Raw genomic sequence first — 22,952 nt, 5'->3', positions numbered from 1 at the left:
TGACCCATAACCCAGTTTCTCTCCTCAAAGCCCCAGTGAAATGTGGGGAAAGATACATACAGTAAATTCATCTGCTCTCACTTCACACCCTAAACCCTTATCCCAATTAGCTTAAAAAAACAACAACCGCTTTATGGATTTTTGCATCACTTCTCTCCCAAGCAACTGCCTTAAAATCTTCTAAGGCTACAGGCTTAGAGCTTTTCATGACCCTCTTTTGGTTTGGTTTGGTGTGTTTTTTAAAATAATAATAATAGTGGCAATAAAAGGACTTTAAAAATAAAAGCTATTTAAGTAGGTGAGCTTCAGTAGAGCAGCTCATCGGATGTTTCTCATTTGGCATGTTTACTGCCATATCCTGCAACTTGCGAGCGCTTGTTCCTGTGTGGCACACACATACACACGCACACACAAGCATTTGATGGTACACAAGAAGCACGTCTTGGGAAGGAAACAAACACATAGATTTTCATTAGCAAAGCCTCAAGGATATTCAGGATGTTCCAAGCATGTCAGCAGCACGTCTCACATGAATGGTATATAACATGCTGGAGGAGGGGGAGAAACGGATGCATTGTTCAGCATATTCACTGTGCGTGTGGTATGCATGTACTGCTTAACCTGCCAACACCCAGACTTTGGAAACAAGACCGGATGCAAGCTCAACGCAAGGGGGGAGAAATCATATTAATGGAACAAATTTACAAGGACTTGGGTCATTCTTCTGGTTTGGTTTTGCTGGATATGCATTTGTTAACTAATGGGGGACCGATCACCACCACCACCACCTCCTTCCAGGTTCTGCATTTACTAACAGAGACCAGGATCATTGCTTCCCATAAAGGCCTGCTTTATCTAAATATGAAAATTCCACCCCTTTAGCTCCACGGATTGCAACCGAGGGTGAAAACAGGGCATATAATTCAGCATTCTACAAAATGAGATCAAGGCTGCGCTCTGGAACAATGAGATCCTTTGAAATCGGAAGTGTAGAAGATGAGGAAATGCGGGAGATAGCAAGGACGATACCTACGTTACACTGTTGGTGTGTGTGTATGTGCACTTGCAAGTCTATAAGATGTCAAGGACAAAGAGATACATTCATTAAAAGACATTAAAAGGCTGGGGGCGTGTTTTGTTGCTCCCCACCAACAATGTGCTCAAATATATTTCATTTGAATAGCAGTCAGTTATTGCAGGGTGTTTCATTCAAGCTTGATTTACTCATGCAGTTGGTGGTGCAATGGCTGTTACGTTTGTGCTGCTCTACAAACTGCCACCCATGTGACACACACACACACACACACACACACACACATATATCTTGACAGCACGATGCTAAAATAGCCGGAGTCACGCAAGGAGTTGCTTCACTGCGTAGCCTGGCTGTGATTGTGCAAGCAGCCAGTGCCAGGACTCTGAATAGATATGTGAACTGGGTCTCGTATTGATACAGGTACACAGAAAACTGTGTCAATAGGTAGTCAGATTGTTGGTCTACCAAGCAGTTAGTTTCTAGCTCAGCACTGTCTACACTAACTCTTAGTGACTCTCCAGTGTTTCAGGGCAAGGGGGTATTCCAGCCCTACCTGGAGATGCAAGGGATCTTGTCATCTGAATGACAAGCAGATGCTCTACCACTGAGCACTGACTTGCCCTAAGAAAGGGCCCTTCCCTTCCCTATTAAATCTCAAGAAGCTGCATCACTAGTTCCAGAATAATTAAGGAAAGAGAAGCTAACGAGTACCAAATAAATCTTGAAACCAGAAAAAGTCCCACGCCGAGGCCTAAAGCCACACTTCCAAGAGAAAAGTTAATTAATTCAAAGTTAATTTATGGCAAATCTGAAAGCAACCATTTAAGGGAATCCCATCAGTGCCCTTGCACTTATGGAAGGGATTTAGATTTGGCAGAAGCATCCACTATTGGAAGAGTAATAGAATCATAGAAATGTGTGGGTAGGAAGGGACCCTGAGGGTCATCTAGTTCAACTCCCTGAAAGGCAATAATTTCAACTAAGGCAGCCGTGACAGGTGGCCATCCAACCTCTGCTTGAAAACCTCCAAGGAAGGAGAGTCCACCATCTCCCAAGGGAGACCGTTCCACTGCTGAACAGCTCTTACCATCTGAAAGTTCTTCCTGATGTTTAGTTGGAATCTCCTTTCTTGTAACTTGAGTCCATCAGTTTGGGTCCTACCCTCAGCGCAGGACAAACCAAGCTTGCTCCATCTTCCATGTGACAGCCCTTTAGATATTTGAAGATGGTTACCATATCTCCTCTCAGTCTCCTCTTTATGAGGCTAAACATATCCAACTCTCTCAACAGCTCCTCATATGGCTTACTTTCCCAACACTTTATCATCTTGGTCACCCTCCTCTGCACACATTCCAGCTTGTCAACATTCTTCTTAAATGACACCCAGAACTGGACACAGTACAGAAGAGAGTGGATTGCTTCCCTTGTCCTGGACACCATAAATCTGTTGCTGCTGCATCACACTGTTGACTTTTGTTAAGGTTGCAGTCTACTAAGACTCCTAGAACTTTTTCACATGTACTCCCGGCAAGCCAGGTGTCCACCATCTTATATTTGTCTAGCTGGTTCTTCCTGCCTTACATCTGTCCCTACTGAAATTTATTTTGTTAGTTTTGTCCCAGTTCTCCAATTTGTTAAGGTCATCTTGAGTCCTGATTCTGTCTTCTGTGATATTGGCTACCCTACCCAGTTTGGTGTTATCTGCAAATTAAATGAGTACCCCCTCAGTACGGTGGTACCTCAGGTTAAGAACTTAATTCGTTTCGAAGGTCCGTTCTTAACCTGAAACCGTTCTTAACCTAAGGTACCACTTTAGCTAATGGGGCCTCCTGCTGCCGTGGGAGCACGATTTCTGTTCTCATCCTGAAACAAAGTTCTTAACCTGAGGTACTATTTCTGGGTTAGCGGAGTCTGTAACCTGAAGCGTCTGTAACCCAAGGTACCACTGTACTTTCATCCAAGTCATTTATAAAGATGTTGAACAACAACAGGCCCAGGACACTACTCTGTGGCACTCTACTTGTCACTTTTTTCAGGATGATGAGGAACCATTAGTGAGTACTCTTTGGGTTCTGCACTCCCTGAAAATCAGCCCCGGAGAGTTAGAGACCCTCCAACACAGTGTGACAGGTGGCATAGGGGTTATAAAGAGAAGGGGACTTGGTCAACAGCCTTTCCACAAATGGGCCAGCAGGATTGGATTTCACCCATTGTTTCTATAAGCATACTTCCCGTTTCCCAAGACATTTGGTAGGAATTGGGTGGGTTGCCATATCAAAACACTGAAACTACAAAACACAGCTGATGTGTGATGAATCTTCCATGTCACCCAAAGGATTGAAGCTATTGCAAAATGAAGGATAGTCTTTGTGTTCTACGATTAAGGATGAAATCCTATAGAAGCAATTCTTCAAAACGTTCAGATCTGTCAAAAGCCACCTGTCATGCACCATCCTAGCCCCCAAGGTCACTGGGCTACCTTACTTATTGCATATCAATGACCTGCTCCCAGCTCAGATCACAGCATTACAATGTATGGCGGTGATCTAACAAATTCTTATCTTGAAGTTCTTGTAGCTCTTTCACTGCTTGTGCACATTTTTAAAATGTGGTTTTCTGAAGGAGGGAGAGAGACATATTCTATGGGTCCATCTAGCATCACAGAACGAACTGCAACGCCACCTTGTTAAAAAGGGCAGCCTTGCCACCTCAAAGACCCAAAGGGGCAGAGAGTTAAAAGCCACCTCTTTCTCAACCCCCCCTTCCTCCTCATCTTCTCCTTCTCTGCAGTGTATGTTATCCTCTAAAATACTCGGTGCCTTCAGCAGAATCAGTTATTTTCGTTCCCTGTAAGTCCCTCCCCCTTTTTTGGGGTTGCGAAATTGCTGAAAGTAATTTAGTCTCTCTGCATATTAATGAGTTTGAGGAAAGGGCAGCGGGAGCTGTTTTAAAAGAGGAGGGAAGCGGCAGAGCGCAGACAGACAGCAGCTGAAACCGACAGGGCTGCAATAGCAGCAGCAGCAGCAGCAACCAGGAGAGAGCAGATCATAGGCATTCATTCACATTGCAATCTATAGTGTGGCAACACCAAGTCTCAGTCTGACCAGTGCGTCTGATCAAAGAGGCAAAGGGAAGACAGCAGTTTATCCAAGTGAAATCTAAGAGAGCATACCTTTAGGCTCCTCCAGGTCTTCTTATCATGAAGCTCTTGACAGCAGTTTTCCTCTTACTGTTCATTGTAATCTGCTTTACCAGCGTGGAAGGTAAGTTACAGGTTATTCACTTACCATGCATTTCAGCACCTTTTCTCTCTCCCTCATTCCCTCCCCCTCTCTGTTTTTCTCTTTCTCTCATGCACACACATTTCACTTTTACCGCTTGTTGAAATAGTTTTGAAATGTACTTAGAAGCAACTGACACCTGAACTAAAAAATAAAATAAAATCCCAGAGCAAATATATTTTAAGCTATAGATTTGTATAGCAAGAACACCAGAAAAGCAGAAACCCCAGCTTCTTCCCAAAGTTAGCTGAGCTGAACTGAACTGAACTGCGTATCACAGGAAATATTCCCCTTGCATTTAATCTGGTGTGGACTCCTTTGGAATGGTGAATTCACACACATTAATGCACACTGGGGAAAGTAACTAGAACTTTGACCGGTACAGTTTCAGCCAAACTCTGCAGCCCATTAAGTACTGGTCCCATGCTCTTGGGAATGGTTTTGAATTGGCCACCCTTTAATTTGAAGGGCTGATTTTTGCCCAGCTCAGATGCTGCTTTGACAATTTGTATATCAAATAATTCCAAAAGAATTCAGAAGTCTTTATATTCCTTTTCCAATTTTTTAAAAAAGAAGCTATCAGTAGCAAAAGTTATATTTAACCATCATCTGAATAGTGTGGCTTGACTGTTTATTTATCGTAATGTGCATATTTTTTTACAAAGTTTGATCACAGCAGGTGCACTTTTAAAAGAGAGGACCTCCACATGGCTTCAAATACAAAAGATTGCAGACCTGTGCACACTTACCGTACTTGTGAATTAGTCCTAGCCAACTTATTAGCTCTTACTTACATAAATTGGTTGGGTAGTCTACTAACTTCAGTGGAATTCACTTTACCATATACAATGGTTGCAATCTTAAGATCTTGCTCAGTGAAAAACTTTTGTTTTTTGCAATATGTTACTTAGGATTACAACTAGCCTAGATAAAAAATACAGTAATGTCCTCTTTCATATTAAACTGTAGAAAAGATGAACTTTTTCTATACTGTACATGTTTAAATAGCTCGTGAATTAAAGAGAGTTTGGGAGCAGTGATAAGGACATGTATAATATGAAATGAATTTTATATACACAAATGGGTAAATACTTTTTCTTCTAGGATCAAAATGCAGATGCGCAAGAAAGGGCCCCAAGATAAGATTCAGTGATATACAAAAGCTGGAAGAGAAGCCAAAGTATCCATATTGCAAGGAAAGAATGATCATGTAAGTCACACCTTTTTTTTTTTAAGGGTACTATCAAAATAAATATGTTTGGATCAATCAGATTGTTTTTCTGCCTTTTAAATATTTTAAAGAGGGAGAAAATGCCTATGACAGTATGGTAACATGTTAAACCCAGCACAATTGGTAACTGTTATGAAAATGTTCCATCTGTCTCTGATATAGTAAATCTGCTTAATTGTAAATTGCTAGAAAAGAAGACAAGGCTTATGAGGGTAATATTAAAATGCCCATAAATGTAATGAGCAACATTAGGTGCCCTATCTATCTATCTATCTATCTATCTATCTATCTATCTATCATCTATCTATCTATCTATCTATCATCTATCTATCTATCTATCATCTATCTATCTATCATCTATTATCTATCTATCATCTATCATCTATCTATCATCTATCTATCTATCTAACTATCTATCTATCATCTATCATCTATCTTTATTTCATTGAGCTTCCAAATATCTGCTATAGAAGGCTGCAATATTGCACAAGTGCTTGGCAGTATAATCCTATACATTACTCGGAAGTAAGCCCCACTGAGGTCCATGGGACTTACTTTCGGATAAGTTAATATAGGATTGCAACCTTCATTCCATTCTCTCCAGTGGGCTTAAAGCAATTGAGTTCAGGATTGCACCATAAGGTTGCCATAAATCCCATCACACTCCGTGGAATTGAACTTCCACATAAATATTGGCTTGTACATGTGGAACACCTCTTCGTTGCGTGGAGTAACCGGTGTCAATAAATCAAAGTGCTCAGCCTCAAATATAAACATTACCTCTCTATCTTCGGGGACCTGTTTCAACTTGCACAACTTTGAATGAGATCATTTCTGCTTAGGCATTTCTTGTGAGGCGTGCCAAATTAAAAGTCTGAAACTTTTTGTTTGTTTGTTTTCACACTGCCATGTCATTTGTCAGAACGGGGTCAGGCCAACATTATGAAATAAAACAATTAGAATTCCTCCTCGGGATGCTGCCTTTGGAACTAGTTACATAACAAGTGGTAACCAACTTGTTCCCTACAGAGAGAGAGAGAGAGAGAGAGAGAGAGAGAGAGAGAGAGAGAGAGAGAGAAGGCTGTGTTGCATCACAACTGGGTCTTGTTTGCGTCAGCTGCTGCTAGAAACACAACCCAACCCTCCTTATGCACAACAGCCCTCTCAGTCATAGCAAGGTTGCCAGAAAGAAGCTCAATCGCTTCCAAATGGTAAATCTAATGTGGGGGGCATGGGAGTGGGCATATGGAAAGGGGAAATGGCCATTTTCAGGACTCACAATATCTCTGTTGTTGTCTGGGACTGGCCCGCTGCACTGAAAGATTCTGGGAACCTGCTGACTAGCTCATGAATGCAATGCCAAACAACTGGTGGCTAATTGTGGATTGGGACACACCTAGAGGTTAAGAACCAGTCAACGTGACTGGGAACAAATCCTCACTTCATGACCTGTATCTACTCACTTTACGGACAGCAGATTAAGGCCTCCAGTGTATCCATCCGATTCTGATTTTTAGCCTTGCTCCATCTGCTGCTGAATGGAATGTTCCTAGAAATGAGAAAGATTATGTGGTTTTCAGTGGTTGGGAAATGGTTGGTATGAAAGAAAGTGACCAGAAATAGCATCTTTGCACTCCTTGGCTTAAGGTCAATGGGTGAGTCCACAGTATAGACCACTTATTTCCACACTGGAAGCAGCTGATGCCCATTGATTTCTGTTGCAGTGACAGAAATGCTCAGGTGTTCAAGAAAATGGAAAACACTTGTCAGGCGGACAGTTGCTGTGTGAACCATGTACTAAAAGCAAACCATACTACACTTGGATGAGTTGGTTTGAAATCGAAACCCTGGCAACTAATGTTTCAATTACAGTGGTTCTCATAAAGTATTGGGAGCAAAGCATATTAGCCAGTGAGCAGTAGTTTAATGCAAATCTCTGTAGGCAAAGCAGTCTTCTATTTTATAGTAACTTTCTAAAAGCCTCCAAACATGTCTATACATCATGATCTGCTTTTCTAGTGGGAAGCACAAATAGTTTTTCTTCGGATCAAACTGAGCCTACCAAGCAAATTGCCAAAACTCATCTGATTTTTTTTCACAGGGCAGAGTTATACATTTCATGGTGTTCTATGATTCTTTTTTTGGATGTTGGGTAGAGGGGCTTTATAGAACTTTCCTTTTATTCCATTCTCCACTCACCCCTCTCCCCGCAGCTACTTTTACTCATGTTGGGTAAAGATACAGGCATCTTTTAAGCCTAAAAGAGGTGTGTGCTTGTAACTATGTTGCATTCCCTGATTACATTGGAAATATTTTGAATGGGGCAAAGCTTTCTTACAATTATGCTGATTAGCACATTCCCAGTAGAAACCTGTTTCTCCATCAAAGCACATTCGACTACACTTCCCTTAATGATCAAGGCTTCTTCTGCCTGATTCCAGATTATCCCCACTCTCATTGCAGCCCCATAAGACACAGCCTACACTGTTCGGATGCAGAGGCTTTTCAGGGGGTACAGAGAAAGGGGGTGAAGGGTAGAGAAAGGTAGATTGTGTGAGGATCCTACGGCTTGCATGATTGGATACAACTCATAATGCCCAAGACACTGATTTGACACCCATGTTGATATTTCTAAATAATAATAATTTCCACTTTCATAATCCCAAAATACATTATATGGGACAGACTTCTTAAATGCTGTGTCAGTGATTAGATACACATTTCTGCTACATCTCTTTATAAGAAATAAATGAGTTAATCCTCATACTGACATTCCTGCATTGGAATGACCCGAACAACTCTACTCATATAGTTTAGGAAGAAGGTCCCCACCACCACCACCCATATTCTGGTTATTTGGAACTGCCTGGCTTGTGTTTTTGGCATTGCTCTTCTCTTCAGATGTACTGTCCTCAGCACGCCTGGCTGCTAACAGAGATCAGCAGACACCCCTTCTTCCATTTTGCCCATTCATTTTAACAGGTCGGCTCTGCCTTGCATTTTGCCCAGCTTATTGTTGATAATTCTGAAATTAATTTTAGGAATTGGCACATGCACAGTTTTCATAGTTTAAAGTCTGTAACTCCCCCTTTTTGTGTATTTGTACAATACCATAAAGATTCATTTTTTCCTGTTTTTTAAATAAATGCACATATGTGTGCTTCTGCAGATTGCTAACCAGTAAGGTGGGAGGGGAAGTGGGGAGACACAACCTGGAAAAAGAGTAAAACCATACGTGTGCAGAATCCCAAACGGAATCCAGAAATCAAAAACAGAAAGATGGAAGGTTGCTATTGTATCAGTACTGCTCTGCACACAATTTCAGATAATTCAGAATCCGGGGGGAACTCCAATGGAAAAATTTCCTATGCATGCCTAACTCACAAGAAAAGGTTTTATCTCCGTGAACTTTCTCTCCACTGCGATCTGGAGTCCGGCACTTTTCTCCATGACTCCCTTGCTTAGTCTAGCCTAGTTTAACAGGTTTGCCGTAATGCACTAAGATTCTGCAAGAGCTGAACTCAGGTGGATTCAGAGTTTCAGGATTCAACAGCAAACCCTTGTTTCTTTAAAATCATACGAGGCACATTTTCTGCCAAATGCACAATTAAAAATATTAAAATCCAGGAAGCATCACAAAAGCACAATTATAACACAAAATCCCACCAGTACATCAATCATGCAATCAACATTCAGCCTGGATAAAAAGTATCATTGCTGCAGCAGCAGAGTTAGTAAAAGAAGCAGTCAAGAAGTGTCTTCTGAACAAACAAATATATTTGCATAAGGGGGGAAAGAAGTCAGTGAGACGACCAGGTGGTTTTACCTAGGAAGAATATTCCTAGGAAGCGAATATGTTCATTTTTTGTTCACTACTATTTCCCCCTAGGATTTGGTACTCAGGGTATACTGCCTCTGGAAATAGCATTCCATACATCAAATGTTCTGTGCTCTACATAGTGTTGGACTATAATTTTCATCATCCCTGAACACTGACCTCCAAATGATCATAGGAACAGAATTGTAGAGTTGGAAGGGACCGCAAGGGTTATCTGGTGCACACCCTGTAATGCAGGAATATTTTGCTCAGTGTGGGTCTCACACTGACAACCCTGAGATTATGGGTCTCTTCTGCTCTACTTGCTGAGCATGATGTTGTTGGACCATGTTGCCTGGAGCTGATGGGAGTTCAGAATCACCTCTGTATATATAGAAGCACAGGGTGGTGCCAATATATGCAGCTACATCACATTCAAAGTGGCAGCATAGCAGTGGTTGCAATTTAGAAGTCCATAGCCAATGAGTGTTGGAGGCTGGACAGAGGAAAACTGAATTCTGAGCTTCCTTTGTCTCATGCATAGTCCTAGGGGGGCAACAAACCCAAGAGCATGTGATGGAGACTCAGGTGGTCCTCGGATGGTGAGAGAAAATTGCCTTCAGAAACTCCCAGGAAGAACTGGCAAGTTCAGGACAGTAATTCATTGGTATGGCTGGTATTGTAGCTTAGTGGGGAAAACTGGGCCAGAAAAAGGAGTGGCTGAGCCAGCCAAGAGGAAGGTGGGGATGCAGAATTTTCTTCCTACCTTGTGTACTGGAATAGCAGGCCAGACCGTTCACTCCATCACAAAGGAGGAAGGCCACCCCTCCCTTTCTGCTCTCTCTTTCCTCCATCCAAAAATATGAGCCAGAGTTTCTATGTGAACACCAGGAAATGGGTGTTCCACCCTCCCTCCATGTGGACCGATGTGCCAGTGACCTCCTTTCCTGACAGGTCCTTACAAATTAGCAAACTCCCACAAGGTGCGGAGGTAGCAGTTTCCCAGTCAGCTCGCATACACAGTTATGTCTCCATTACATCAGTAACCCAGGGCTGACAAAGAGTTCAGAAACGTGCATCAGCATAACAAAAGCAGTGTGAGGCTTTCCTGCCCAAGCCTTGGCTGCCAAGGACTGGAGTCTGGGCCTCGGAGTTTGCCTGCCTGATGGGAAAACCAAACAGCAGTATGCTCTCACAAACAAGATGCCAGCAGTAGAAGGACGCTGAAAGGCCGTCAAGGAAAAAACAATAGCAAGCTTCTCCAGGATGGGTATGGGAGAGACGTGTGCTCCAGACCTTTAGAAGCTCAGCCAGATTTGGCAGCCAAATGAAAAGGCAGAAGCCGTGAGGTACAAACATAAATGAAATGCCCATTAGAAAAACTTTACACTCTCCCTGAAAAATCATCAAGAAAACGCACACAGTTAAGCCCGCTTGGGAGTGGAGCTCTAGATATGAAACAAGGTCCGGAGTGCAAAACGCTCCCTTCTCATCTTTTTCAAGAACAGCTGACGTTGTTCAATATTTCAGATACATTTTCACAGCCCTAAAAGTTTGTTCCCTCTCAGTATATCTCCTCCTCCTTTCCCTTTCTCCTTTTCTTGTAAATGTTTGAAACTGCAACGCTGCTCTGAAGGAAATTAGTGTAGAAGAGACTGAACCAGGAATGTTTTTGTGTCTTTGGTTGCACTTTGTTGCAGCATGGAGTGGGAGTTTTGACTAAATTTGCAAACTGCTGCAAGAGCCACCTCTTAAATGTTACATAAATTTAGTTGTTATTATCAGTATTATAAGAAAGAAAGAAAGAAAGAAAGAAAGAAAGAAAGAAAGAAAGAAAGAAAGAAAGAAAGAAAGAAAGAAAGAAAGAAAGAAAGAAAGAAAAATGTGTGGCAGCCTTTCCTAACAATCTCCTCCCACATTTCTGCATGTAGAATTATTGCAGTATTTCAGAAACAAACTTTTCATGAAGAAACCATCATGACACGATCATTTTCTTCATTTTGACTGGAATCCCATTCTTTTCAAAGAAACAAGAGATTTGTTAACAACTGCTAGATTTTTCTGGAGTCGTTGTGGTAATAAAAAACAACAACCCAAAAGTGATAAAAATCCTTTAAAAAATTGCATCAGACTTTACGTAGTCAGAACATTGTGTTCTGTCTGTTATTGCTTGTTTGCATGGCTTTGCCATTAAGATATTCCACATTCCATCTCAGGTAAGGAATTTTAAGGAGTACAGCTGGAAAATATATATCTAGATATATTTGAGATCCTGGAGCTGTTGCTAATCAGGTCTGAAAATAGGAAAGTGGGATAATTATTTAGCTGACTCAGTGTAAGACTGTGTTGGAAAGCTGAACCTTTTGCAGACATAGACAAGAAAGAAAAGCTGGAACGCTAGGGACACAATACCCTGAGGTCTGAACAGACTGGAAGGAAAGTCATTATACTGCGAAGTAAAGGAAGAGAGCGAATGTCTGGCTGATGCAAGACAAATTTATTGTTGGCCAGGCAAAGACTAAACATGACATGGAAAGCTTCACAGCTTTGCCAAACCCAATGAAATTAATGGGCTGCTTGTATGGATATAGGGTGACCATGTGTCAGAGGGCAGTCCTCTGTTTTGAAGGTCTGTTTATCTGACGTTCATTTAAAAATAAGAAACCACATAAAAAGGGGGAGCAGGAGACTTGAAGTAGTCTATAAACCTTGACAATGACCATCTGGGCAGCAGACTGAGCAGGCACACACACATCCGCTGGTGTCTTCCCTATTATGGTGAGCTATTTTGTCACCTGAGATAGCTCAGTTGGTAGAGCATGAGACTCTTAATCTTAGAGTCAAAGGTGTGAGTCCCACGTTGTGCAAAAAGATTCCTCCATTGAAGAGGGTTGGACTAGATGATCCTTGTGGTCCCTTCCAACTGTACAATTCTTGGATTTTGGGATTCTTTAAATTATAGTGATTATTTGCACTCATACATACAAATTACCATGAGCAAATTTTATGCAGCTTGGGGTCCTTTGTCATGGTGATGCAAGTTCTCTTCTTAGGCCATGCATGCACAAGTGGCCACCCCAAGAGGGTGTGGCAAGCCTGAGAATCTTCTGACAGCTGTGACACCAAAAAGGCTCACTAGATCCCCAGAGATCAGCTTTGATTCACTTTGCTAGCCCCAGCAGCTGCTTCCAAGTAGCACATGGTTGCCTCAATCCACTAAGAGTGAAAAATAATCCATTTAGCCACCTGGAATTGTCCCATTGATGATCCATGCTTGATGGCGTCCTATTCTTGTACATTCCCCAGCCAACAAATAGTTGGTCTAGTCAGCTGCTTGCCATTCTGGCAGGAAGAAGACTGTATCCAGTCCTGCTTTTCTCCCCTCCAGCAGGTGATGGGTGCTGTCGAAGCTCAATGACACTGACAATCTGTTTGCAATGCATGGGCTTCCAAATGGGCTTCAAATGAGACAGCCCTATTCAGAGCTGGAATGTCCATAAACATTCCATGACATCACATCCATCCCAACCAACTGGGATTGGAGGCATTAGTGCAGCAAACAACAATATGGCATGTATGTAACACACTGCAGGATGGGGTGGGGGAGATGGGGGACCAGTGCAATATAACAACCTCTTAGGATTAGACTGCTAGCTATCGTTCTGTTAAGAATCCATATTTGTTAACATTATTACGGCAGCTCCATCTTCACAACTTGTCTTTCCTTTCAGAGTCACAATGAAATCCCGATTCCGAGGTGGCCACCAGTACTGCTTGCATCCCAAACTCCCGAGTACCAAAAGATTACTTAAGTGGTACACAATATGGAAAGAGAAAGAGAGGTGGGTATCACTCGTGTCCAGAGCGCAGGACAGCCTCCTGTCCCTATGAGCAAGAGGTATCTTGCGTTATTAAGTACATGTGTTTATTCTGGGAAAAGATGTCTCTGTCTAACTTGAACACTTGACCCATAAATCACAGTGACAAGTGTGACATCGCTGCTGGCTTTCATATCGGAAGTGTGGTATCAATGTAATTTAAAGGGAAAGTGTTGAGCTGTCAAGTTAAATCCCAGATTTCAAAAAACATCAAACATTTCAAATGACAGTTCCATTTTTATTTCGCAATTTGGAAACAAGGGCTTAAGCATAAATCCAAGTCAGCTTAAGGACCAAACAACTAGATCCAACAGCCAATGTAGTAGCAGAAATCAATCCACAAATTGGAACTACTTCTACTACTTCCTCTTCCTTTTTTGCCTCATTCCCCCAAATCCTTGGCTCTTTTGATTTTATTGTGACTATCTTTATGGCAGGTGTCATTCCCTTGAATTGTATTGTCACTGTGCAGCTGCTAAATGCATAGTATGAATATGAGTAAGTGCAGCAGCTGCAGCTATTTTTGAGCACAATTAGTTTTTGAGAAAGACAGTGTGGCATAGTGGTTAAAGAGTTTGAGAGTGGCTGGCTTAAATTGAGTTCAAATCCACATTCAGCTATGAAGCTCATTGGGCAGCCATGGCCAATCGCACACACTGAACAAAACTACATCACAGGGTTGTTGTGAACATAAAGTGGGACACACTTCATGTACTCTACAGCATTCTGAGCTGTCTGGGTGACATTCAGGAACCACATCAAGATAAACAAGGCTGGCTTGAAGGCCTTGGCAGGTACTGACTCAAATCCTGGGACAGTAATATAGCCTGTCTGTGAAATGAAGATGTTTACTCAGAAGTAAGTGCCATTGAGTCCAATAGGACTTGCTTCCTAGAGAGCCTTGTTTTGTTTTGGGGTTTTTTTGTCCCTTCCTCAGTCATGCTGATAGTTTCGCCTGATTGTCTGCCAGCGCTCTTGCGGTAGTACTTGGGAAGCCGGAGAGAAAATGGTTTACACTGCTAAATGTCAACTATTATGTAACCTCATTTCCTCTTGTTTACTTTTTAAAGGCTACCACAGAGGAAATAAAATACTCAAGATCTTATGTTTAAATAATGCTAAGAATCTGCCTTTGGCTTGTAAAGAGCAAGGCAAGTCAGATGTAAACCTGCCTAGACATCCAGATGCCACACAACTGAGGATGTCTGGTGAGAAGAGGGCTGCCTGAGGCCAAGGGCTTAATTCTTAATTTCTGGATTCCTCTGGGTTGTCAGACTGATCACGTTAATTCTTTCTCTGACAGGTCACTGTATTTTACACACACACACACACAAACACACGAAGTTGCATAGCCTGGTCTGAAATGGCAAACAGTATAACCCCCACATCAACAAAACTGCTTGGCTGCTTTCACCCACCGTCTAAAGGGTCATGTTTACTGTCTCATTTAAATACATAGGGATGCTGAAACAAGTCATATAACTACACAACAAACCTGTACAGTGGTACCTCGGGTTACATACGCTTCAGGTTACATATGCTTCAGGTTACAGACTCCGCTAACCCAGAAATAGTACCTCGGGTTAAGAACTTTGCTTCAGGATGAGAACAGAAATTGTGCTCTGGCAGCGTGGCAGCAGCAGGAGGCCCCATTAGCTAAAGTGGTGCTTCAGGTTAAGAACAGTTTCAGGTTAAGAATGGACCTCCGGAACGAATTAAGTACTTAATCCGAGGTACCACTGTAAGTGTAAAGTGGAAACAATGGGTGCTATTCAGCTAGGCTTTGCTCAGAGTAAAAGGTAAAGGTAAAGGACCCCTGACAGTTACCGGTAAGTCCAGTCGCGAACAACTCGGGTTGTGGCACTCATCTCGCTTTACTGGCCAAGGGAGCCGACGTTTGTCCACAGACAGTTTTTCCAAGTCATGCGCCCAGCATGACTAAGCTGCTTCTCGCGAAACCAGAGCAGGGCACGGAAATGCCGTTTACCGTCCCGCCGGAGGAGTACCTATCTATCTACTTGCACTTTGACGTGTTCTCGAACTGCTAGGTTGCTCAGAGTCGACCCCTTGAAAGTAATGAGCATGATTAAGTTAAGTCTATTAATTCCAATGGGTAAAATTTAATTGACCAATGCTTGAGGCTGATGTGAGTTGGAGTCGAATCTCATTCGCAAGTACACAGGTTCACTATTCCTGCTCTAAAACCTGCCCCCTTTCCCTTGAAGTACATTCACTGGTGGGCTGAAAAAAAGCACTTTGTTTATGATCAGGTGGATTCTTTTCATATTACTTTGCAGCTTCCAGTACTGAGCTATAGCACTGAAGATGTGCTTTGTTCTAAGTCCTGCTTGCATACAGCGATGCTAATATGGTGAATGGAGTAGATAAAGATCAGACAACAGGCCCCAATTAAATGCTAGTTAAACATTGTCCTCTGAAAAGGGTCCTTAATGATTGCTTTCACCGACTCTCCCAAAGTTTGTGAATGAAAATGTTTTAAAGGCTGTTATCCTATACCCCTAACTTTTGTGTAAGCCCTATCAAACTCAATGTGGAATACTTCTGAGTAAACATACGTAGGATTGCTGTGGATTGTTGTTTCTTTTAATGCTCAAGGCAATAGGAAATTAGACACCTGCAGATTTGTGACATTTCACTTTCCTGACAGGAATCAAATTATTCTCTATACATTAACCAAATGTTATAATAAAGATGCTATTAAGGGAGAATTGATCATTATTCTGGTCTAACAAGGATGTTCTTAGAGAGAACAGACTATGCCACATGACCTGTTCTGTCCAATGCACTGCTTGGGTGACTCCCACATATATGACCTCTCCACACCCCATGATTCTTTGTTTTGGGCAGAGCTCAGTGTGATGGTACACTAGTTAGATCTCTAATACTATGTAGGTCTCGGGTTTAAGATCTGCGGTAAGCAATTTATGATGGTTAAGATGCCCCATCCCGCATAAGTTCAGCTATTTTTCTTCAGACAAAAAGCAACTGAAACTGTGGTTCGTAACATGCTCAACTAGAGGCCCATTTCAATAGCTGTATTTATTATGCATTATGCCACACGAGAGCCTCTGGCTCTGTTTCACTCATGCAACTCCCTGCCCTTCATTTACCACTCTGCAGATAACAGCCCTTTAAGATTAGCCTTCAAATTTTGGGAAAGTTCAGTTATGCTCACAGGAATATAACATGTCACCCTCTGTATTGCCTTATTATACCAGCAAATTCCAGATCGATGCTGTAATTTCTGGTGTTACGTTGGCACAGTGGCTACAATGCCTCTGGGTGAGCACTGGTGCAGCAAATCTTTGAATCTTAAGTAACTAAAGCAACATTAGCGTTCCGCAAAAATCTTTGTTACACGACTAACCCTGAGCTCACCCAAAAGGCTCATGGTGAAAGAACAAAGTAAACTTCTCTTTCCTAGGTTAAAAAGCCAGAACATTGATCATGGGAGCACCTTTGCTTCTCCCTATAGCTTGGATGAATAGAGGCTTATATAAATAGCGATTTCCTTCAGCATCAGGGTTCATTGAACTTCAGCGCACCTGCCCTGGGGTGAAACAGCAGAAGCAGATGAACTATTAAGAACAAAGAGCCTGATTGCATGCGAACCTCCCTTGTAATACAAGCTTAAGGGACAGACAAAACACTGAACATGCGAGCCACGGAATCCAATCCCACTGCCATAGAGGTCAGTGGGGATTTTGCCAGGAGAAGCTGGACACAGCTCACAGATTAATTTTTTAATTAGGTATTAGAGACTTTAAAAAGATAAATGCAATGAAAGCCTGCACGTCTCCTTCCCAGAAATAAGGCCAATCCCAAGTATGGCGTGCTGCTTCATAGCTTGTTTGTATAACTGCAGCAACTGGATTGCCTCCCCACAACCATTTTAAAAAGTAGAAGTTTTATGTTGTTCATTTTTGAGACTGCAACCCTATATGCACTTACCTAGAAGTAAACTCTATTGAACAGAGTGGGACTTGCACAGGATTCCTCTGGCAAATATTCACATTGTAGTTTCAAAAATCATTCCACAACCTATTCAGCAAAAAAAGTGGCTGAATATGCACTCTGACATCTTTCCAGTTTGCTCTTATGGGATGGCAAAAAAGAAGGAAATCCACATTTGTTGAATATTCTCTCTTGCCTGCACCAGTTTAAATTCAGAAGCTCTGTCTGACTGAAGGCAAAACTACAGTTGGGATTTCAGATCCTTAGCTTTATGTGGTGTTGAGTGGTGCATCAAAGTGTCTGAGAGACTGCAATGAGAGTCAGGAAGTTCATGGTTTGCATTTTGCTCCTGCCATGAACTCACTAGGGAGCCTTAAGTAAGTCACCATTGCTCACTCCACTGCCAATATGGGGACAATAATACTTGCACAGTTGTAAAATTGATTGATATATTGGAATGGAAGCTCTATGACTCTCTAACATGCTAAAGAAACACAGGAAGCTGCCTTATAACAAGGAGGACCATTGGTCCATCCAGATTAACATTGTCTACTCTCACTTGGCAGCAGCTGTCCAGGATTTCAGAATGCAAGGGAAGTATCAAAACAATGCAGGAAACAATATATTTAAGAAATATAATGTACTTAAGAAAGATAGTGGATACCACTTATATGCACAGTTTCTATTTCTGACCTTGGGCAAACAGGCCAATTGTGGCAATCTCTGCTTCTACAGTGGAACCTCGGTTTTCAAACGTAATCTATTCCAGAAGACCGTTCAACTTCTGATGTTCGAAAACCGAAGCATGCATTTCCAGAAGCATTTACATCCCAAAACCTCAATACCGAAGCTATGTGGCATGTTTGGCTTCTGAAAAGCATTCGAAAACCGAAGCAGTTACTTCCAGGTTTTCGGTGTTCGAAAGCCGAAATGTTTGATTTCCGAGACGCTCAAAAACCAAGGTACCACTGTATTTCCATTTCCAATGGAATTATCCATCATCCCTAGGTGAGTCACATCCTTTGCGCCACCCACTTTTGCCTCCGATCCTGCCTCCCAGCCACTATTGTCATGTGGTCCCCAAAAGGCTGTCCTCAATGCAAAGTGGCTGTTGAGCTAGTAAACTTTTTTCCCCTGTCCCAATTTACAGTGATGAAGATGTGCCCCCCTAATGATTTCTCTGAAATGAATCAGTCAGGAAGGAGTCCAACACTCCTTACTCAATTCTCCCTAGTTATATAACAACAAACTACAAAGAAGTCCTAGGTATAAAAAATAAACTCCGGTGTATACTACGTATAGAGTTATGCTATTATCAACTGCCTTTTTACAACACTTCTGTGTCTAGCACACTATCCAACAACCCAGCTAAAATCTGCAGAATAACAGGCTCACAGTTTCCTTATTTGTTGGCATTCACAGCCTCTCCTGTCACATAACCTCTCTTACGGTGCTGGTGGAGCTTGAAAGTTACAGCAATTTGATATAAACAATGCAGGCCCCTGTGCCCAGTCAACTGCTGCTGTTGTACTTGTACACTTCTTCCATGGTAATTGACTCTTAAACTCTTGTTTAAGATTCACAGGGAAGTGACCTGAAGATATGTGATAAGGTAACTTACAAAGCAGCTGGTGTGTATTCAACTCTCCACCCACGGAATCTAACCATTTCGTATTTGAGTAGCAGAGCAGCTAGAATGAAGCAGGAAGAGTCCGGGAAAAGCTTGACGGCGAGGTTGAAAGGCTCACTCTTGCCTTGGAGATTTAAAGCAGCATCTTATCACTTTAAACAGTCATGGCTTTCCCCCAAAGTATCCTGGGGAGTGTAATTAATACATTAATTAATTACACTGAGAGTTAATTAATTGCACTGAGAATGGTTAGGAGACCACTTGGTCCTTTCATAGAGTCCTTTCATAGAGTTAAATCAAGTTCTCTTCCCAGGGAATGCTGGGAATTGTTGTCCTGGGAGGGAAATGAGGATCTGCTAAGGACACTCAGCATCAAGGCTGTCTTAAGCATATGCGGTGCCAGGGTGCAAAGATCCGCCCGGCGGTCCCCCCCCCCCGGGTGCCCAATTCCAGGCGCGCAGGAGGGTGGAGCCAGCCAGCTGCCTCAGCGTCTCACTGGCTCGGTTGCCCCCGAACTCGCGGTGCAGAGCCACCAGCAGAAGAGCCCACCGCAGCGCTCTGACCGATGGGCGGGCTCTTCCCCAGACTTAACTCTCAGGCCCCGGACTCTCGGCCTGGCACCCCTGAAAGTCCAGCGCCCAGGTGCCCCAGATCTCTAGCGCCTATGGGTAAGACGGCCCTGCTATGCATCCTTAACAAACTACACTTCCCACAATTCTTTGGGGGAAACTGTGATTGCTTAAAGTGATATGATACTCGGGGCCACCCCAAGACATTTTGGCACCTGAGGCAGCTCCCTTAGGGGTTTCCTTTAAGACATAGCAGGAAAGATGGGCATTTTAAATAGGCACCTACCTGGGTGAGCCTTTCAGTTGCCTTGAGGATGTTGACAGGTATTTCAAGACTATGGAGGGCATGACATAAAGGCAACCAGCCTTTTGTAGCAGTTATTGGCTTTGGGATGCTGGCAGGTATTGTGCTTTGGCATTTAGTTTCCTGGGTGGCTCCAAGGTTGCTTGTTTTGTTGTTTAAATCCAGCCAGCTGAAAAGCAAGTTCTGTTTCTGTTATTTTGGTTCTTTTTGTTTCAGCAGAGTTTATGAAGAGTAAGAAGGCAGAAAGCTAGCAGAAGAAATGGGATTCTGTGGCAGACATGAGGAAAAGATGGACAATGGAGGGAGATGACTTCTCGCAAGACAAGACACAAAATCTATATTGTTATAAAGCACTTTTTACCAAGGATCACTTTTTACATTTTATAGCTGTAAAAAAAAAAAAAGCTGCCAGATTTCATAAGGGTCTTTTACACACTAGATTTCATACAAGCCCTCTTTGTAGAGAGAAATCTCATGAGACGTAATCTTCATTTACAAATTGGTGTCATTTGTTTTTGTTTTTTAAAACCTTCATTCAATAGCTGTTCATACATCACCGTTACTGGAAACTGGGCTTTATAAGCTCATTCAGCAAATCATTAATTTGTTTTGTTGTTGTTGTTGTTGTTGTTTTTAAAAAAGGTGTTCCAAAATAATGTCTCTTCTTTGGCATTTGGGAAACGTTCTATGCCATTGTAAAGAGTTCTAGTTGTAGAAGATTTCCATTTCTGTAGAACAAAGGAAAAGCTGAGGTAAAATTTTCTATGTAGGATGCCTGATACATTCTGCAGTACAATTTCAGAAATAAGGTTTTTCAGTGATTTTGAACTGGATATAAGCTGTTCACCTGTTAATCCTTGCAGAGGGTATAATATGTAATATGCTACCCCTTTCTTTTTGTTATTTTGTATGGGAAAAATATTTCTAAAGCAGTTTAATACGAAGAAAGCACATTTTCCCCCACCTGCGGTTCTTATTATTAAAAGGCTTGAGATATTTTAAGCTTCAGGTATATTGTGTATGGTTCCATCGATTTGTAGTCTGAAACTCTTTTAAAAATGTACCTTTTATGAGAGGTGGTGAATCTCTGATAGGGGAGTGGATATATCTGTTTTAGTCACAAAGCAACATCTTTATTTTGAATGTAATACTTTCAACGGTAAGCAGTGCATTCCTCTTTTTAAAAAAATTATAAATAACAAAACTACCTTTTCAATTGTAAATATACTGCAGGAGATTTTCCTCTATTATCTTGCCGTATAATGTATTGTACTGCTAAATTATCATATGCTATTTAAATGTTTGAAATATTTAGGAAGTTGCATGCAGATTTCATATTTCTTTCTATGACAAATGGAAACATAAAGAATAAAAAAAAACATTTTAAATGGTTGATGGCCATGGTTTTTATTTTTTGCTTGATTAGAAGTGTGAAATCCTGCTGCAGGCTAATGATCTCTGCATTGGTCTTTTAACATTTAACATGTTCGTCAACCCCAACTCACCCTTCAAAGAAGACAGTGTAACAATTCTTGTAATCCCCACTCCATACCATGCTGTGCTGAGCAGTTATGCTACTGCCATCACCCCATTGCCCTTTACCCTTTACGGACCCAGGTAAAATTCCTTTTGGTTTCCATTTGAATGTAAAACCACCTAATGACCCTCCCTGAGCCAATATACTGGGGACCAAAATGCCACTCTCCATCAATATTTCCACTTCTCTGCTTAAAATAAGAACCAGTTTTTAGAAATGGGTTAATTAGTGGCAGGGCAGCCCAAGGCATTTGGCACCTGAGATGACCCACAAAATGGCACCCTCCCAGAAAATAAGGAGTGACAATCTACATCAGGAACAAGGATGGAAGGAGACAAGCAGCACCTCCTATTCGCCAAGAGGTCACTGTAGAGATGTCATTAGGGGGGTTGCTGAGATGTCAGATGCAGCTGTTGCTGCCACTACCTCCACAACAGCAGATGATGCATTCCCTGGGGACCACATCTGCTGCCCCTGTGGACTCCACTGCCTGAGGCAGTTGCTTCACCTCGCCTCTTGGGTGGGCCGGCCCTGTATGGCTTCACAAAAGTGTGCGCATTCGCGAAAGCAATATGCAAAAACACAATATACTGCAGGAAGCAGCTGGCAAAATTGTGTACAAAATTGTGTGTATTAGGTGAATTGCGCTTGAAAAGCCAAACACATTTTTACATTGTACCTGAAGAAGTGTGCATGCACACGAAAGCTTATACCAAGAACAAACTTACCGTAGTTGGTCTCTAAGGTGCTACTGGACAATTTTTTTATTTTTATATATATATCAACATTTTTACATACATTTAAATGATGATGATGTCATGACACAAACTGAATTTAAGATTGGAAAAATGAGAAGCTTAAATTGACAAGATTCTTCCATCTCTCTTTACCTATTCTTAAGCAAGAGCCTATGCTTCTTAGTGGGTTTGACCATCCGTCACTCTGAGGCTATGCATAGTGAAGAAAGTTCAATGTCATCAGCTTTAATGAGATTCAAGGGGTAAAGATGCTTTAAAAAAGTTATACAGGTGCATACCTTTAGTAAAAGTAGGGAAGGCATCCAGCTTTGTCCTAACCTAGCCCTCCTCAACCTTACGCTCTCCACCACTTTTGACCATTGGCTATGCTGGCGGACTGCCTAATGCAACCCATCTTACCTAAATCCAGGTTTTTGAACTTTCTGCTCAGCTTTTCCCAGGTTCAGAAAGCCAGGAGGGCAGTGATGTCTCACCTTGACAGTTGATCCAAAATGTTCTGAGGCTGATGAGACTGGGGTTGTTCCATACCGCTGTTTGAACCTAGTCAATTCCCCTCCCTCAGTTCTTCCCGCTGTCAGTTCTCTTAATTGTCCTTATTCCCTCTCCCTCTCTCTCTGCCTTTAATTTTAGCATTGCATATCATCTGGGCTGCATCCATTCTGCAATTATACTGTATCAGTTTCTGTTTTAATAAGTGTGCCAGAGTAACTCATGCAGCTGTGCTAAAAGCACACTACAGGACCGGGGGGAGAAAGAACATTTCCTTGCCTTTGGTCAACTTTAAGTATTACATGGAATTAGTAATGGGATACAGAACCTGTCACCACTTACATGTCACTTGTTCTTATATGGTCTAGGGCAGAAGTGGCCAACATTTTATTAATAAATGTCTCGTGATCTACATGAAGGCTCTGTGTTTTGCTCTTGCGAACCAGG

At 42.0% G+C, this 22,952-nt stretch overlaps 1 protein-coding gene across 2 annotated transcripts; it reads left to right on the top strand.

Moving 5' to 3' along the window:
- The first annotated feature begins 3,983 nt into the window (after positions 1-3,983).
- CXCL14 (C-X-C motif chemokine ligand 14) lies at positions 3,984-20,350 on the top strand. Of its 2 annotated transcripts, none has more exons than XM_081894723.1 (4): positions 3,984-4,299; positions 5,422-5,527; positions 13,097-13,207; positions 19,938-20,350. In XM_081894723.1, exons 1-4 carry the CDS (start codon positions 4,236-4,238, stop codon positions 19,954-19,956), a joined length of 300 nt encoding a protein of 99 aa, XP_081750849.1. In that variant the 5' UTR covers positions 3,984-4,235; the 3' UTR covers positions 19,957-20,350. The 2 variants fall into 2 exon arrangements, with proteins under 2 accessions (XP_081750849.1, XP_081750850.1); XM_081894724.1 differs by having other exon boundaries at positions 3,990-4,299; positions 19,941-20,350.
- The last annotated feature ends 2,602 nt before the right edge of the window (positions 20,351-22,952 follow it).

This window comes from Podarcis melisellensis (assembly GCF_964234715.1).
Source record: "Podarcis melisellensis genome assembly, chromosome: 2".
Lineage (NCBI taxonomy): Eukaryota > Metazoa > Chordata > Lepidosauria > Squamata > Lacertidae > Podarcis > Podarcis melisellensis.
The sequence above is the reverse complement of the archived record's forward strand: the minus strand, read 5'-3'. Positions and strand labels throughout refer to the sequence as shown.

What these genes read in the sequence shown, in the direction of transcription:
- CXCL14 (XM_081894723.1), top strand. Translation starts at nt 4,236, where the DNA reads ATGAAGCTCTTGACAGCAGTTTTCCTCTTACTGTTCATTGTAATCTGC. An exon ending in CTGCTTTACCAGCGTGGAAG is followed by an intron (nt 4,300 to 5,421) that starts GTAAGTTACAGG and finishes TTTTTCTTCTAG; the next exon opens with GATCAAAATGCAGATGCGCA. An exon ending in TGCAAGGAAAGAATGATCAT is followed by an intron (nt 5,528 to 13,096) that starts GTAAGTCACACC and finishes CTTTCCTTTCAG; the next exon opens with AGTCACAATGAAATCCCGAT.